The sequence below is a fragment of the Oncorhynchus clarkii genome, chromosome 9 (assembly GCF_045791955.1).
Source record: "Oncorhynchus clarkii lewisi isolate Uvic-CL-2024 chromosome 9, UVic_Ocla_1.0, whole genome shotgun sequence".
In the NCBI taxonomy this organism is placed as follows: Eukaryota; Metazoa; Chordata; class Actinopteri; order Salmoniformes; family Salmonidae; genus Oncorhynchus; species Oncorhynchus clarkii.
In genome coordinates, this window is record NC_092155.1 from 20150892 (window position 1) to 20168657 (window position 17766).

General features: G+C 40.5%; 2 protein-coding genes across 2 annotated transcripts; both read right to left on the minus strand.

Moving 5' to 3' along the window:
- Positions 1–8988: 8988 nt before the first annotated feature.
- On the minus strand, positions 8989–11740 carry LOC139416053 (signal-regulatory protein beta-2-like). The gene is made up of 6 exons (XM_071164301.1): positions 11678–11740; positions 11160–11525; positions 10707–11057; positions 10487–10615; positions 10299–10348; positions 8989–10202 (listed from the first exon to the last, which is right to left on the minus strand). The coding sequence occupies exons 1-6, from the start codon at positions 11718–11720 to the stop codon at positions 10071–10073; spliced, it is 1071 nt and encodes a 356-aa protein (XP_071020402.1). The 5' UTR covers positions 11721–11740; the 3' UTR covers positions 8989–10070.
- Positions 11741–15779: 4039 nt separating this feature from the next.
- Positions 15780–17491, minus strand: LOC139416057 (uncharacterized). Its single transcript, XM_071164308.1, has 6 exons — positions 17434–17491; positions 16917–17282; positions 16403–16747; positions 16155–16274; positions 16002–16051; positions 15780–15899 (listed from the first exon to the last, which is right to left on the minus strand). Exons 1-6 carry the CDS (start codon positions 17489–17491, stop codon positions 15780–15782), a joined length of 1059 nt encoding a protein of 352 aa, XP_071020409.1.
- Between the last annotated feature and the right edge of the window lie 275 nt (positions 17492–17766).

Genomic DNA, 17766 nt, shown 5'->3' on the forward strand with positions numbered 1-17766 from the left:
ATTATGTTAGCGCAGCTGAAAACTGTTCTGATTAAAGAAGGAAAAAAATGTATTTCTTTAGACTAGTTGAGTATCTGGAGCATCAGCATTTGTGCGTTCGATTACAGGCTCAAAATGGCTAGAAACAAAGAGCTTTCTTCTGAAACTTGTCAGTCTATTCTTGTTCTGAGAAATTAAATTGCCAAGAAACTGAAGATCATGAACAACGCTGTGTACTACTCCCTTCAAAGAACAGCAGAAACGGTCTCTAACCAGAATAGAAAGACGAGTGGGAGGCCCTGGTGCACAAGTGGGCAAGAGGACAGGTACATTAGAGTGTCTAGTTTTAGAAAGCGACGCCTCACAAGTCCTCAACAGGCAGCTTCATTAAATAGTACCCGCAAAACACCAGTCTCAACGTCAACAGTGAAGAGTCGACTCCGGGATGCTGGCCTTCTAAGCAGAGTTTCAAAGAAAAAGCCATATCTCAGACTGGCCAATAAAAATAAAAGATTAAGATGGTTAAAATAACACAGACACGGGACAAAGTAAGATTGGAAAAAAGGTGCTATAGACATACAAATCTAAGTTTGAGGTTTTAGCATCACAAAGAACATTTGTGAGACGCAGAAAAAATGTAAAGATGCTAGACCGCTTGACGCCATCTGTCAAGCATGGTGGAGGCAATGTGATGGTCTGGGGTTGCTTTGGTGTTGGTAAAGTGGGAGATTCGTACAGGGTAAAAGGGATCATGAAGAAGGAAAGCTATCACTCCATTTTGCAATGCCATGCCATACACTGTGAATGGTGCATAATTGGAGCCAATTTCCTCCTACAACAGGACAATGACCCAAAGCACAGCTCCAAACTATGCAATAACTATTTAGAGAAGAAACAGTCAGTTGGTATTCTGTCTATAATTGAGTGGCCAGCACAGTCACCTGATCTCAACCCTATTGAGCTGTTGTGGGAGCAGCTTGACCGCATGGTACGTAAGAAGTGCCCATCAAGCACATCCAACTTGTGGGAGGTGCTTCAGGAAGTATGTGGTGAAATTTCTTTAGATTGCCTCAAAGAAATTGACAACTAGAATGCCAAAGGCCTGCAAGGCTTCAATTGGTGCAAATGGAGGATTGTTTGACGAAAGCAAAGTTTGAAGGACACAATTATTTTTATTAAAAATTCTTATGTATAACCTTGTCAACATCTTGACTATATTTCCTATTCATTTTGCAACTCATTTCATGTATGTTTTCATGGAAAACAAGGACATTTCTAAGTGTCCCCAAACTTTTGATATACTGTTGAAGTCGGAAGTTTACATACACTTAGGTTAGAGTCATTAACCTCTAGTGACTCCCCATCCCGCATGAGGGAGCGTAATCATCGGCTGAAACTAATTAGCATAACGCAATGGACATAAATATTCCTAGAAAATATTCCTATTCATGAAATTCACAAGTGAAATATATTGAGACACAGCTTAGCCTTTTGTTAATCACCCTGTCATCTCAGATTTTCAAAATATGCTTTACAGCCACAGCTGGACAAGCATTTGTGTAAGTTTATCGATAGCCTAGCATAGCATTTTGTCCAGCTAGCAGCAGGTAACTTGGTCACGGAAATCAGAAAAGCAATCAAATTAAATCTTTTACCTTTGATGAGCTTTGGATGTTTTCACTCACGAGACTCCCAGCTAGATAGCCAATGTTCCTTTTTTCCCAAAATATTATTTTTGTAGGCGAAATAACTCCATTTGTTCTTCACTCTTGGCTGAGAAATCGCCCGGAAATTGCAGTCACGAAAACGGCAACAAATATTCCAAAATTAGATCCATAATATCGACAGAAACATGGCAAACGTTGTTTATAATCAATCCTCAAGGTGTTTTTCAAATATCTATTCGATAATATATCAATCGGGACTGGTGGCTTCTTTAGTAGGATAGAGAAAAACAATGTCCTTTACGCACCAAACACTCTGAGAGACTTCAGCTGACCACTGACGCAATGTTGACGTTCAGGCTCATTTTTCAAAATAAAAGCCTGAAACTATGTATTGTGACACTAGACACATTAGGGTTGCCATAGAAAAAGGAATCTGGTTGATATCTCATTTACTGCTCAATAGGGACGCATAGGAATGCAGAGCCTTCTAAATAAGAGTCCCTTCCTGTTTGGATTTTTCTCAGGCTTTCGCCTGCAACATCAGTTCTGTTATACTCAGAGACAATATTTTGGAAACTTTAGAGTGTTTTCTATCCTAAGCTGTCAATTATATGCATATTCTAGCATCTTGTCCTGACAAAATATCACGTTTACTACGGGAACGTTATTTTTCCAAAAATGAAAATACTGCCCCCTAGTTACAATTAAAACTCATTTTAAACCACTCCACAAATTTCTTCTTAACAAACTATAGTTTTGACAAGTCGGTTAGGAGATTACTGTGCGCATGAGAGTAATTGAGTAATTTTTCCAACAATTGTTTACAGACAGAATATTTCACTTATAATTCACTGTATCAAAATTCCAGTGGGTCAGAAGTGGGTCATACACGAAGTTGACTGTGCTTTAAACATCTTGGAATATTCCAGAAAATTATGTCAGTGCTTTTGATTTGATTTGATTTGATTTAGAAGCTTCTGATAGGCTAATTGACATCATTTGAGTCAGTTGGAGGAGTACCTGTGGATGTATTTCAAGGCCTACCTTCAAATTCAGTGCCTCTTCATTTGACATCATGGAATAATCAAAAGAAATCAGCCAAGACCTCAGAAAATAAATTCTAGACTTCCACAATTCTGGTTCATCCTTGGGAGCAAGTTCCAAAGGCCTGAAGGTACCACGTTCATCTGTACAAACAATAGTACGCAAGTATAAACACCATGGGACCACGCAGCCGTCATACTGCTCAGGAAGGAGACGCATTTTGTCTCTTAGAGATTAACGTACTTTGGTGCGAAAAGTGCGAATCAATCCAGGAACAATAGCAAAGGACCTTGTAAAGATGCTGGAGGAAACCGGTACAAAAGTATCTATATCTACAGTAAAACAAGTCACTGCTCAGTAACTGCCATAAAAAAGCCAGACGACAGTTTGCACCTGCACATGGGGACAAAGATCGTACTTTGAAACAAAACTAGAACTGTTTGGCCATAATGACCATCGTTATGTTTGGAGGAAAAAGGGGGAGGCTTGCAAGCCGAAGATCACCATCCCAACCATGAAACATGGAGGTGGCAGCATCATGTTGTGGGGGTGCTTTGCTGCAGGTGGGACTGGTGCACTTCAAAAAATAGATTGCATCATGAGGTAGGAGAATTATGTGGAAATATTGAAGCAACATCTCAAGACATCAGTCAGAAAGTTAAAGCTTGGTCACAAATGGGTCTTCCAAATGAACAATGACCCCAAGAATACTTCCAAAGTTGTGGCAAAAAAGGACAACAAAGTCAAGGTATGGTAGTGGCCATCACAGAGCCCTGACCTCCATCCCATAGAAAATTTGTTGGCAGAAAAAGTGTGTGTGTGCAAGGAGGCCTAATAACCTGACTCAGTTACACCAGCTCAGTCAGGAGGAATGGGCCAAAATTCATCCATCTTATGGGAAGATTGTGGAAGGCGACCTGAAATGTTTGACCCAAGTTAAACAATTGAAAGGCAATGCTACCAAATACTAGTTGAGTGTATGTTAACTTCTTACCCACTGGGAATGTGATGAAAGAAAGAAATGCTGAAATAAATCATTCTCTCTACTGTTATTCTGACATTTCACATTCTTAAAATAAAGTGGTGTTAAAAACCTATTATTGCTTTGCCATTATGGGGTATTGTGTGTAGATTGCTGATTATTTTTTTTTGGAATATCAAATTTGTAGTCAGGCTGTAACATAACAGATTGTGGAGAAAGTCAAGGCGTCTGAATACTTTCCCAAGGCACTTAATATACATTAATTTATATGTATTTTTTTGTTGACAAATAACATCAAGCAATCAAGCATTCTAAATTGTTCAGCAACAAATTTATGAATGGAAAGAGATATCTGTTACAAAACACCAAAAAGTTGAATGACATTCGGAGACTGTCAAGTCAAGCCTTCAATATGTTAAGATGGCGTCGGCTGACGTTTTACCTGTCCCCAACCAATTGTGTTGTCCTTCCATTCTGCTAACAAAAGTGCAATCTTTGGAGAAAAAAAATAGATGACATACGCAGAAGACGAATAAACTACCTACGGGACATTCAAAACTGTAATATCTTATCCTTCACGGAGTCGTGTCTGAACGATGACACTATCAACATACAGCTGGCTGGTTATACGCTGTACCGGCAGGATAGAACAGTGGCGTCTGGTAAGACAAGGGGCGGCGGACTATGCATTTTTACAAATAACAGCTGGTGGACAATATCTTAGGAAGTCTCAAGCTGTTGCTCGCCGGAGGCAGAGTATCTCATGACAAGCTGAAGACCACACTATCTACCTAGAGATTTTTCATCTGTATTTTTTTGTAGCTGATAACATACCACCACAGACTGAGTCGGGCACTAAGACCGCATTGAATGAGTTGTATTTAATGCAGGGAAAATGAAATCTGTTTTACCAAATCTATCAGAATGTTAAATGTGCAACCAGAGGAGAAGGAAAACTCTGGAACACCTTTTCTCCACACACAGAGACACATACTAAGCTCTACCTTACCCTCCATTTGGCAAATCTGACCATAATTCTATCCTCCTGATTACTGCATACAAGCAAATATTCAAGCAGGACGCACCAGTGACTCGATCAATAAAAAAATAGTCAGAAGAAGCAGATGCTAAGCTACATGATTGTTTTTGCTAGCACAGACTGGTAAATGTTCCGGGATTCCTCCAATGACATTGAGGAGTACACCACATCAGTCATTGGCTTAATCAATAAGTGCATCGAAAAAGTCGTCCCCAACCAGAAGCCATGGATTACAGGCAGCATCCGCACTGAGCTAAAGGCAAGCGTGCCGCTTTCAAGGAGCGGGACTCTAACCCGGAAACTTGTAAGAAATCCCGCTATGTCCTCCAAAGAACCATCAAACAGGCAAAGCGCCAATAGAGGACTAAACGCACTACACTGGCTCTGACGCTCGTCAGATGTGGCAGGGCTTGCAAACCATTACAGACTACAAAGGGAAGCAAAGCCGAGAGCTGCCCAGTGACACAAGTGTACCAGAAGAGCTAAACTACTTCTATGCTAGCTTCGAGGCAAATAACACTGAAACATGCATGAGAGCACCAGCTGTTCTGGAAGACTGTGTTGACATTCTCTGCAGCCGATGTGAGTAAGACCTTTCAACAGGTCAACATTCACAAGGCCACAGGGCCAGACGGATTACCAGGACGTGTACTGCAAGCATGCGCTGACCAACTGGCAAGTGTCTTCACTGACATTTTCAACATCTCTCTGTCCAAGTCTGTAATACCAACTTGTTTTAAGCAGACCACCATTGTCCCTGTGTCCAAGAACACTAAGGTTACCTGTCTGAATGACTACTGACCCGTAGCACTCACGTCTTTAGCCATGAAGTGCATTGAAAGGCTGGTCATGGCTCACATAAACACCATTATCCCAGAAACCCTAGACCTACTCCAATTTGCATACTGCCCCAACAGATCCACAGATAATGCAATCTCTATTTCACTCCACACTGCCCTTTCCCACCTGGACAAAAGGAACACCTATGTGAGAATGCTATTCATTGACTACAGCTCAGCGTTCAACACCATACTGCCATCAAAGCTCATCAATAAGCTAAGGACCCTGGGAATAAATACCTTCCTCTGCAACTGGATCCTGGACTTCCTGATGGGCTGCCCCCAGGTGGTTAGGGTAGGTAACAACACATCCGCCACTCTGATCCTCAAAACGAGGGCCCCTCAGGGGTGCGAGCTCAGTCCCCTCCTGTACTCCCTGTTCACTTATGACTGCACGGCCAGGCACGACTCCAATACCATCATTAAGTTTGCCGATGACACAACAGTGCAGACCTGTTCACCGACAACAACGAGACAGCCAATAGGGAGGAGGTCAGAGACCTGGCTGTGTGGTGCCAGGACAACAACCTCTCTCTGAACGTGATCAAGACAAAGGAGATGATTGTGGATTACAGGAAAAAGAGGACCGAGCACGCTCCCATTCTCATCAAGGGGCTGTAGAGGAGCATGTTGAGAGCTTCAAGTTCCTTGGTGTCCACATCACCAACAAACTAACATTGTCCAAACACACCAAGACAGTCGTGAAGAGGGCACGGCAAAAGCTATTCCCCCTCAGGAGACTGAAAAGATTTGGCATGGGTTCTCAGATCCTCAAAAGGTTCTACAGCTGCACCATCGAGCATCCTGACTGGTTGCATAACTGCCTGGTATGGCAACTGCTCGGCCTCCGACTGCAAGGCACTACAGAGGATAGTGCGAACGGCCCAGTACATCACTGGGGCCAAGCTTCCTGCCGTCCAGGACCTCTATACCAGGTGGTGTCAGAGGATGGCCCCCCAAAAAATTCAAAATCTCCAGCCACCCTAGTGAAAGACTGTTCTCGGTAAGCGATATCGAAGCGCCAAGTCTAGGTCCAAAAGGCTTCTAAACAGCTTTTACCTCCGAGCCATAAGACTCCTGAACATCTAATCAAATGGCTACTCAGACTATTTGCATTGCCCTCCCCCTTTTACACCGCTGCTACTCTCTGTTGTTATCATCTATACATAGTCACTTTAATAACTCTACCTACATGTACATATTACCTCAACTAACGGGTGCCCCCGCACATTGACTCTGTACCGGTACCCCCCTGTATATAGTCTCCACATTGACTCTGTACCGGTACCCCCCTGTATATAGTCTCCACATTGACTCTGTACCGGTACCCTCCTGTATATAGTCTCCACATTGACTCTGTACCGGTACCCCCCTGTATATAGTTTCCACATTGACTCTGTACCGGTACCCCCCTGTATATAGTCTCCACATTGACTCTGTACCGGTACCCCCCCTGTATATAGTCTCCACATTGACTCTGTACCGGTACCCCCTGTATATAGTATCGCATTGCTATTTTTCTGCTGCTCTTTAATTACTCGTTACTTTTATTACTTATTCTTATCCGTATTTTTTAAACGGCATTGTTGGTTAGGGGCTCGTAAGTAAGCATTTCACTGTAAGGTGAAACCTGTTGTTTTCGGCACATGAGACTAATCCAATTAGATTTTTATTTTGATTTGATACCGGGAAGGGAGGGATGTTTTTTCTGTTTGTCAAGAATGACATTGTCTATTTATTGTGGTGTTGAAAATGCAAACCATGACATTGAAGTGCCCAAGATCGGTATGCTTTGTTTATTGGTTGTGTGGTGCATTGGCACAATAACATGTTGGTGGAAAATTCATTGAATATATTTTATAGAATTATAAATATTTCATCAACATTTTGAAAATCAGATTTCCCTCTAGTTGATCATTGCTTGCAGCCGGCTCTGATCGTAGTGTAATGAAACAGGCAGGGAGAGTGAGCTCGTCTGTGGTGGTGGGCAAACCCTCAACATCCTGGCTCGTAGCCCTGTGTGTTATCTACTGTGCCACAAAAGCATGCGGAAGTGGCAAAGTTGATATCCACATTTATAAACGCAGGGTCGCTACAGTTATTGTCATTTGTGGTCGTAAACATTATTTTGAGTTAATTCTGTGACGGGGGAGGGTGTTACATTTATTTTACAGTACAGGGGAGGGTCATGGGAATTATATGTACATTTGACCGACCACCTCAATTCGGTCTATGTGGCAACATTTGAAATGGTGATTTTTTACATGGGTCAAAATGAAATATCATACACTGCAGTTGAGGATCAAGTAAATCTGGGAAAGTAAATCTGCTTTGAAAGTTGATAACCTTTTGAATGTTTTGGAACACCTACTGGAGACCTCTTCTTTGTCTACACCTGTTCAGCATCGTTCACACCCTCTGTCTCTGATAAACACACACTATAAGAAATAAAATCTAAGTTTATTTGTCACCTGCACAGGATACAGGTGGGCCTGCTGGAAGGTGTAAAAGCTACAGTGACATAGCTACTTGCATATTTGCATATTAGCAATATCAAAAATAGGAAGTGTCCAGATAAAAAAATATTGTGGATAAACAATAGATAGGCTCGTAATATTTTTTGTATTCATATTTATAAAAGTGTGTTATTAGGCACATGAAAGTGCACAAGTTCCAGATGGCATTTCTGGCAAAAAAAAACCCATTGAGATAAGAATACTATAAAACGTTTAAATGCCTCTCCTGTGAAGTAGTGACTTGCGACATATGCCTTGTTTCCTGAAACGGGTCACAAATATATATTTGAGTCAGTTTAATAAATAACTGTTTTGCTTTGGATGTAAGCTGTCAGGGGCAACATGAACAACAAGTAAAGATGGTGAGAACAACAGTGACACCACATAGACATCCTGCAGAAAACCACATAGAGTCATAGAGAGCAGGTATGAGGGACCTGTCAGCACAAAGCCAGCAGGCCCACCTGACTAAAGCGTAGACACAATCTCTTCTTGGGCTTACGGAAGTCTGCAGAGTACCTGTGAACTTGTTGTGTGGGGTGGGTGTGATTGACATGCTATCAACACAACTTTAAGAGGACAAGACATTACAGAGGAGAGATGACTTAAATAAATAGGTTGTTTCCCATTCTTATTCAACTACTCCCTAGAATTCAATAGAAAATTACACACAAACACACAAGTCATTGTCTTCATCATATGCAGTAGAGAGTACTCTGCTACCCATTTTATTTTGAATGATTGTGTGGCTCCTCCTGATAACTTAGCTACACTTTATAGTTACTTAGTTGATGTTAGTAGTAATGATCCAGTGATGATGACTACCTAGCCTGATGGATGCAAGTAATTCTATGATTCTGAAATGGATTTATGACATGATACAGATGTCTAATATGCATGTAATCAATTACCTCGTTAAAGATTCTTAACCGAACATTGTCTTTATTGGACCTTTGTTGACAGATATTATGACTACACACATGATATATCACGGGAAAGTACATTTTCAATGATTCTTAGTGAAAAAGGTTAACATCTGGACAATTCTAAAAGTTGCTGCCAACTCTGAAGTTAAAGCAGTTATGAGGACTTCTATGTACATTGTTGCACCCTATTGAAAGAGAAATGAAGTACACCACTTCAACCTGCACATATGCATATTCACATTTTCTATTGTTTGCGAAAACGTCTTAATTACAATGTGTACATTGTCATATTTGGATGATATGTTCGACACTATCAGCTCCCTTCAAAATATACTCGGCTAAAAAGTATATTTTTAGTTCAGGCTTTTCTCATGATGAGAGTGAGTTGTGCTCTTGGTGACATGGATGTTTGTGGTTTTGATGCACTGAGGTGTGTGAAGACAGTGTGTGGTGAGGACTGATGGTCATTTCTGGGGTTTAAAGATGAGTTAAGCTGATTGGAAAATCCATTTAGGGCCGTCAGAACACCACAGAGATCTGATACAGGATACAGCTTAAAAAGAGAGTTTGAGACAACTGAAAGCTACGAATGCTATTATGCATACCATGCAATCAGGATGCAATGTCCTATTCTGCATACCATGCAATCAGGATGCAATGTCCTATTCTGCATACCATGCAATCAGGATGCAATGTCCTATTCTGCATACCATGCAATCAGGATGCAATGTCCTATTCTGCATACCATGCAATCAGGATGCAATGTCCTATTCTGCATACCATGCAATCAGGATGCAATGTCCTATTCTGCATACCATGCAATCAGGATGCAATGTCCATGCAAACTTACCAGTTAAACTTGAAGAATATGAGTGAATATCAAACAATACATAAAAATTACAGTGAATTCATGTTTTATTTGATCTAAAATGGGCAACAGTATCACAACAGTAATGTAAAAAGGAGTTAGACAGAATATAAGCAATTGCAACTCAATTATAATGATATAAACACAGTGTTTAACAGAAAAAGCTATGCAAGTCTTAGAGGAGATCAATCTATGTTTTTTGTCCATGTTTTAGCACCTCACCCCAGAGTACTCTGTGTCTCTCTCCATGGCGCTCCTCTGTCTCTGGGTCTTTGGCTTCTTGTGGATGATATTCAGAGCAGCGTAATGGACCGACATGAGTGTGTCATCATCTTCTTGATCCTAAGAGGAAATTGGAAATTTGATAGAAGGATCTGTTTACAGTTCATCAAAGTAATACTCACTATAAGTGAGTAGTTCACTATAAGGTCTGCATACCTGGTCATGAGAACTGGGGACTGTCAGACCACTTGGCTGAGGATGCGTTCCTTTTAGACAAAGATGAAGGAATCATCATCATCATCAACATCAACATAAAATGAATTAACCCAGTTTCATGACTAATACATGTAATGTATACTGCACCAACAGTTTAAGCATATATTGTGGTTAATGATAACTCTTACCTCCGCACAGCAGAAAGGTTTTCTTGGTACTCTTATACATGACACAAGCAAGGACAATGATGATGATGACACAAAGAGCCAACGCTACACCGCAGTACACCAAGAGAACACGTTCCTTCTTACAACCATCTGTGGAAATACAGACAGGAAATTCAGGACATTTTGTTCAAGCATGGATAAAATATTAGAACATATTAGAAATGTCAGAAATATCACCAACAGTCCATTTCCAGCTTGGTCCCTTTCCCAAACAGTATCTCCCCACATGAGGCCACAGCACAGTAGTAAGTCCCAGCATCAGAGAGGCTGAGGTTTCTCTTGGGGAGGTTGTAAACACAGCTCTGTGTAGGAGACCCAGCCTCTGGGCAATTCTCACACGGATCTCTCCTGTCTCCATTGTTGTAAATTATTCCTGGATGGAATTTTCCTGAGCCATGTCTGAACCAATAGACACTGTGTTCTCCTGCACAGGTCTCTGTGTGTATTGTACAGTTCAGAGTCACAGAGTCTCCTGGCTGAACTGACTCAGACACAGGCTGCTGGAGCACAGACATGCTGTTGGACTCTGAACCTGAAGAGAGTGAGTAAGATCATTGTGTGTACATTTTCTTTGCCTGCTAGATTAATTCATTTAGCATTATATGAACACACATTAGGTTGCGACTTAAGTTACCTTTGACAATTAAAGAAGTTCCTTCTGCAAATTTGAGTTCGCCCTCTTCCATAACACCACAGTAGTATGTAGCTGTGTCCCCTGACTCTGTCTTGGAGATGGTCAGGTTAGAGCTGTCAACTCCTCTCTTCACACTCAAACGTTTAGTCTCAGTAAAGTCTTTGTTAAAGTTTTTGGAATAAAAACTAGTTTTAGTGCGATAATATGATGATGCCATGAGAAGAGGCTTCTGTCCAACAGTTTGCTTGAACCAAGAGACCCTGACCATCAAATTAGATTGACAAAAGCAAGTGAGAGATACATTTTGTCCCAGGCGTGTAACTATCACAGGGTCTGGTTGGATTACATCCTTGTTAAGTGCACAACCTGTGAAGCAAACAAACAAAATAAATCAGACAAAGTTATAGTACAGAATTATACATTATTATCATTATTCAGACTACATAGTCATTCAAATGGATTCAAAAACACTATGATGTAAAAAATTAAAAGGATCCACATGTATTTTTCTTACTTACCAAAATTGGCGTAAAACAAAAAGATTGTCCAATATATAATCATAATTTCCTTTCTGAACTGTATAGTGTGAGGGGTCTGACAACGGGGCACCATTTATATGATGACACTCATTGGGTAATCATATTGAAGTAGGCGGAAACTCTGAACTGAGTGATATTATTGGCTGTCTGAACAGGCATAAAACATGTGATAAAAACTACAATCTAACATGTGTCCTGTGGCATACCATAGTTAGAGCAGACCTTCAAATGATGTACAGTCAGAGTTACTTGTCTGTATTTTTTCATCATTTGGGTCGGTGGCTGAGACTACCGGTACATATGTCCTCTTTGACATACACAGGGGGTTTACATTGTATTTCTCACTTCATGTCTGTAGAAGGCAGTTCAAGCTTTCAGGAGGAAGTGAACTCTGGTGAGGTTGGCACCTTTTTGACAAAGTAAAGATGTGATCCTTTGATACCCATGATCAAATCCATTGTAGAATACCACATCACTCAGGTTCTTCAAAGATTTAGTGATGTACTGAAGCACCATGCCAGTGGTGAGTTTGTACCGTAGCATGTAGTTTGTGATCTCACTTGTTATGTGACGTTCAATAGTCACATTGTCGCCCAGCTTTGCATTCTGGGAAGAAGTGGGCTGAATAAGAGCCGAAGTTTGAGATGCACCTGTAAAAAACAACGATATTTACTGCATTTATTACATTTACCAAACACCTATAGTAAGCACTTTAAATGTATAGTAAACATGTATAACATTAGTCATTTGAGTTTGATGTTACTGACATGCTTTCCAGATTAAAAGAAAGGTGAGGAGTTGATTTTCCTTGCTTGCTCTTTCACGGGACGAGACTGACCTGTGTAAAATGCAGTCTCTCTACAGAAAAGAATGGAAACCTGCGTTTGCCTTCATTGGTTCATTTAGGGCTGCCGAGTGGCACAGTGGTCTAAGGAACTGCATCTCAGTGCAAGATTTGTCACTATAGTACCTGGTTGGAATCCAGGCTGTATCACATCTGGCCGTTATTGAGAGTCCCATAGGGTGGCGCATTGTAAATAAGAATTTGTTCTTAACTGACTGACCTAGTTAAATAAAGGTTCAATATAAATAAAATCTAAGGTACCGTCTGTTTTTCATGGTCAGATTTGATTGGCTGAACACTCGATAGGCGGCCCAGTAGGCCACAAATGGAACAAACACCATACTTTCATGTTGTTGTATAGCTTGATTCTGTGTTGCACAACTTTATGACCTAACTGTTACCTAACTACACCTCATACTGTCTATTGACATGTTTTCTGTTTCTCTGTGTTATGAAGTGACTGTGTGGAAGTCATAGAGGCCCTAGAGGATGACAGTGTCATAACATGTGGCCAACCAGGTCCCAACTACTAGTACGACTCCCATGGACCACAATGGCAAGAAAAACAATTAACAACTATGTACTGCAGCTGGCCAACAGAGGGCTTGTCCACCCAAAGTAAGAGACACAACAGCAAGAGTCAGTGGATCCTTTACTTAATGTTTTTCTTGCCATTGTGGTCCGTGGGAGTCGTGCAGTAGTTGGGACCTGGTTGGCCACATGTTATGACACTGTCATCCTCTAGGGCCTCTATGACTTCCACACAGTCACTTCATAACACAGAGAAACAGAAAACATGTCAATAGTCTTTACTTTATTCTGTAATGTATTGACAGATAAAATTCCTACCATCATATAATTAGAAGGAGGCTTTTTCTTCTTGGTCCAGATGATGATGATACTTTACATCACACTTCAGACCATGGTTTGTGTTTAACTACGGACTTCATATATCTAGGTCAAATGACCCAATAAATAGTTAATTTAGTTTTTTCATAGATTTCTGTAGAATATGTATAGATCATTTGCTGCCTCATTAAAATGGTGTTCTATTGTTGATAAAAAGGACAACATGTAGAGCAAAAGTGTATGTCATACAACTGACTGAGATACCCTGCTGAAACCCATGAAAGAGAGAGAGATAAAGAGAGAGAAAGAGAAAGAGAGAGAGAGAGAGAGAGAGAGAGCGACAGAGGGTCCTGTGTAGAAGCCAACAGGCCTTACCACAGTGTAGATAGTTTTGTTCATAGCAGACCGCAGAATACCTTTAAATATGTTGCTGAGTATGTGAGGGGGTGTTTGGCATGCAATCAGTAGGCCTATGTCTTAAAGAGAAAACAAAAAAGTAAACCTCCTACACCACAACTGCATTGTATTTTCTGTAACATGATGGATGGGACCACCTGACTCCACATAAATGAGAACATTGACCTTTACCTTGTAAGCACTGTGTTTAGAGACCAGTGTTGCACTCAGGGGTATGAACAGTACTTTGGCCCTGAGAGGAAAAGTATAGTGCAGTGTGTTGTTGCAGGTCAGTCTTCCTGTGTTAAAGGTCTGTTAAAGGTCTGGAAAGTCACTGTAACTATGACCACAGAGGAGTGTGAACAGAATGCATTCTGAGTTCAATTTATTCATATTCATTTAGCTTAAAACCTTTTTGGGATACGGGGCAGCATTTTCACTTTTGGATGAATGGCATGCCCAGAGTGAACTGCCTCCTACTCTGTCCCAGATACTAATATATGCATATTATTATTAGTATTGGATAGAAAACACTCTGAAGTTTCTAAATCTTTTTGAATGATGTCTGTGAGTATAACAGAACTCATATGGCAGGGCGAAAACCTGAGAAAAATCCAACCAGGAAGTGGGACATCTGAGGTTTGTAGTTTTTCAAAGCTTTGCCTACCGAGTGCACATTGAGATATGGACGATATTGCACTTCCTAGGGCTTCCACTAGATGTCAACTGTCTTTTAAAACTTGAATGAGGATTCTACTATAAAGGAGGGGCTCATGAGACCTGTTTAAGTCAGTGGTCTGGCATAGTGGCTCGGTCTCATGACGCGCGCTCCCGACAGAGTTACCTCCCGTTCCAGTGCTTTTTCTGAAGACAGGAATTCTCCGGTTGGAACATTATTGTTGTTTTATGTTAAAAACATCCTAACGATTGATTCCATACATCGTTTGACTTGTTTCTAAAGGACTGTAATGGAACTTTTCGAGTTTTTGTCTGGATGAATAACAAGTGGCTATTTGGACATAAATGATGGAACTTTATGGAACAAATCAGTAATTTATTGTCGAATTGGGATTCCTGGGAGTGCCTTCTGATGAAGATCATCAAAGGTAAGTGGATATTTATGGTGTTGTTTCTAACTTTGTTGATTTCAAAATGGTGTCTATTCCTCTGGCTGTTTTGGGTTCTGAGCGCCGTTCTCAGATGATACTTTTTCCGTATTTAAAAAAAAAAATCTGACACAGCGGTTGCAATAAGGAGAAGTCTATCTTTTTATTCTGTGAATAACACTAGTATCTTTTATCAATGTTTATTATGAGTATTTCTGCTAAAATCACTGGATGTTTTGGAATCAAAACATTACTGCACATAAGGCGCCAATGTAAACTGAGATTTTTTGATATAAATATACACATTATCGAACAAAACATACATGCATTGTGCAACATGATGTCCTATGAGTGTCATCTAATGAAGATCATCAAAGGTTAGTGATTCATTTTATCTATATTTCTGATTTTTGTGACTCCTATCCTTGGCTGGAAAAATGGCTGTGTGTTTTTTCGACTTGGCGGTGATCTAACATAATCATATGTTGTGCTTTAACTGTAAAGCATTTTTTAAATCAGACATGATGGGCAGATTAACAAGATGTTTATCTTTCATTTGCTGTATTGGACTTGTTAATGTGTTAAAGTTACATATTTCTAAAACATATTTTTGAATTTCGAGCACTGCCTTCTCAGCGGAATGCTGTCCAGGTGTTCTGCTAGCGGAACCCCTGCGCTAGAAAGGTTAACAGTTGATAATGCTTTATTTATCTTTACACATGCAAATCAGATGTAAAATGAGTTGGACAGAGAAGTAATACATTCAATTATTTTTACTTCATATTACACTTGAAAGAGTCTATCACATTTTACTGAAGCATTCATATAGAGCTAGTTATTAAAGAGGTATCTTGCATACAATGACAACTGTTTCATTCATCCAGTTCTACTGTCTGATCCCAGAGTACACCGTCTCTTCCTCCATGTTGCTTCTCTGTCTTCTAGACCTGTTGTTCTTGTTGCTCAGATTCAGAGCTACGTAATGGAGACTGTCTGCATCTTCGGCCTGTGAGAAACAGAACTATATTTTTAACATTAATTGTAATTGTTTTTTTTGCGAGCTGACTGAGGTCCTAATTCATCACAACACAGAACGATTCATGCTTACCCCTGCGTCTGTCTGGGAAACTGTAGGACCTCTTGTCTGAGAGACCAGTTCTGAGAACAGCAACACAAAAGACTATAAATCCTGCCACGTCTTCCACTTTTGCTACATTCAGAGATGGTGATATCAAAGAATAGTAACTTTGTAATCATTTACCTCTGCACTTTCTCTTGTTCATCTTGTACATGATGCTAGCAAGTGCAATGATCAGGATGAACGAAAGAGCCAATGCTACACCCAGGCAGTACACCAAGAGAAGAGGGTCTGCTCTATGGCCTGTGATGATTAAAACAGTGATAGAGGGAACTAAGTATAGATCATAGATTTCTGTAGATTGTCTAATCTGAAAGTCTGTCTTTTGATAAGAGACTTTAGAATTAGACCTCGCCTGCAAATGAACCTACCCTCAATGTCCAGCTTGGTCCCTTTCCCAAACAGTATCTGCCCACATGAGGCCACAGCACAGTAGTAAGTCCCAGCATCAGAGAGGATGAGGTTCCTCTTGGGGAGGTTGAAGACACAGCTCTGTGTAGGAGACCCAGCCTCAGGGCTCTTCTCACACTGATCACTCCTGTCTCCATGGGTGTAAATGATTCCTGGATGGGATTCTCCTGAGCCATGTCGGAACCAATAGACACTGTATTCTCCTGCACAGGTCTCAGTGTGTATTGTACAGTTCAGTGTCACAGAGTCTCCTGGCTGGACTGACTCAGACACAGATTGCTGGAGCACAGTCATGTTTCTGGACCCTGAAACCGACAAAAAGGTAAATTAACCCATAGATTTTCTAGAATATCACGATAACAAGTGTTCTATCTGATCATTTGTTAAATTAAAGTCTCATCTGATTAAGAGAATACCTCATATTTTCACCGTATATGTCTAATTTCAGATAAAAAAAAAAAAATGTCTCTTTACCTTTTACAATGAGAATGGCTCCTTCTCCAAACTCCATCTTATTGCTATAAGAGCTCCCACAGTAGTAAGTGCCTGAATCTGACAGCTGCATGTCTGAGATCCTTAGGTGATTCTTTTCTTGGCCATTTTCCACCGAGAAGCGAGGGTTATCCTTAAACTCATGGTAGAATGTTGCGTTCCTTTCAAACTTATTGACAGTTGAGAAGAGTTGAAGCTTATCTCCCAAGGTTTGCTTGTACCAAGAGAACAATACTGCCATGTCACTTTCTTGAAAGCAGTGCAAAACCACTGTGTCTCCAACGTTGGCTGACATGAGACCACTCTCTTGACGTATGGATGAAGACTCAGTTCCAGCTAGCACATCAACTAGAGAACATGAAAATATAGTAACTATGCTATAGGTTACCCAAAATACAACTTTAGATTGTCAAAGTGTCTGTAAAACAATAATTTAAAACCCTGTGTCTCCAAATCAAGTGTGGACATCACATAAGAGAAACATTAAGGATTTCCTTACCCATCTCTACGAGAAGTGGAAATATCAGACACAGTGTGATCATCTTTAAAGTTGTCATCCTCTTCACAACTTGTCTTGAGTGGAAAAACTCTACCCCTGTGTACAACACTTCAACAATCGAGTTACAGGTGATTGGTCGAACTGGACGCGTAATTTTTGTTGATGCCTCATTCAGGCGCGCCCATGTCCTCCTCATGTGTATAGTACAGCTCTGTCTCACAGATTGTCCTGGCTGGACTGAATCATAATAGTTGTTTTATAGGTAGATTCTGATCATTATAGATTTATTACAAATGAAGTACTTATTATTGAAGTTTGGCATCCGTTATTCTT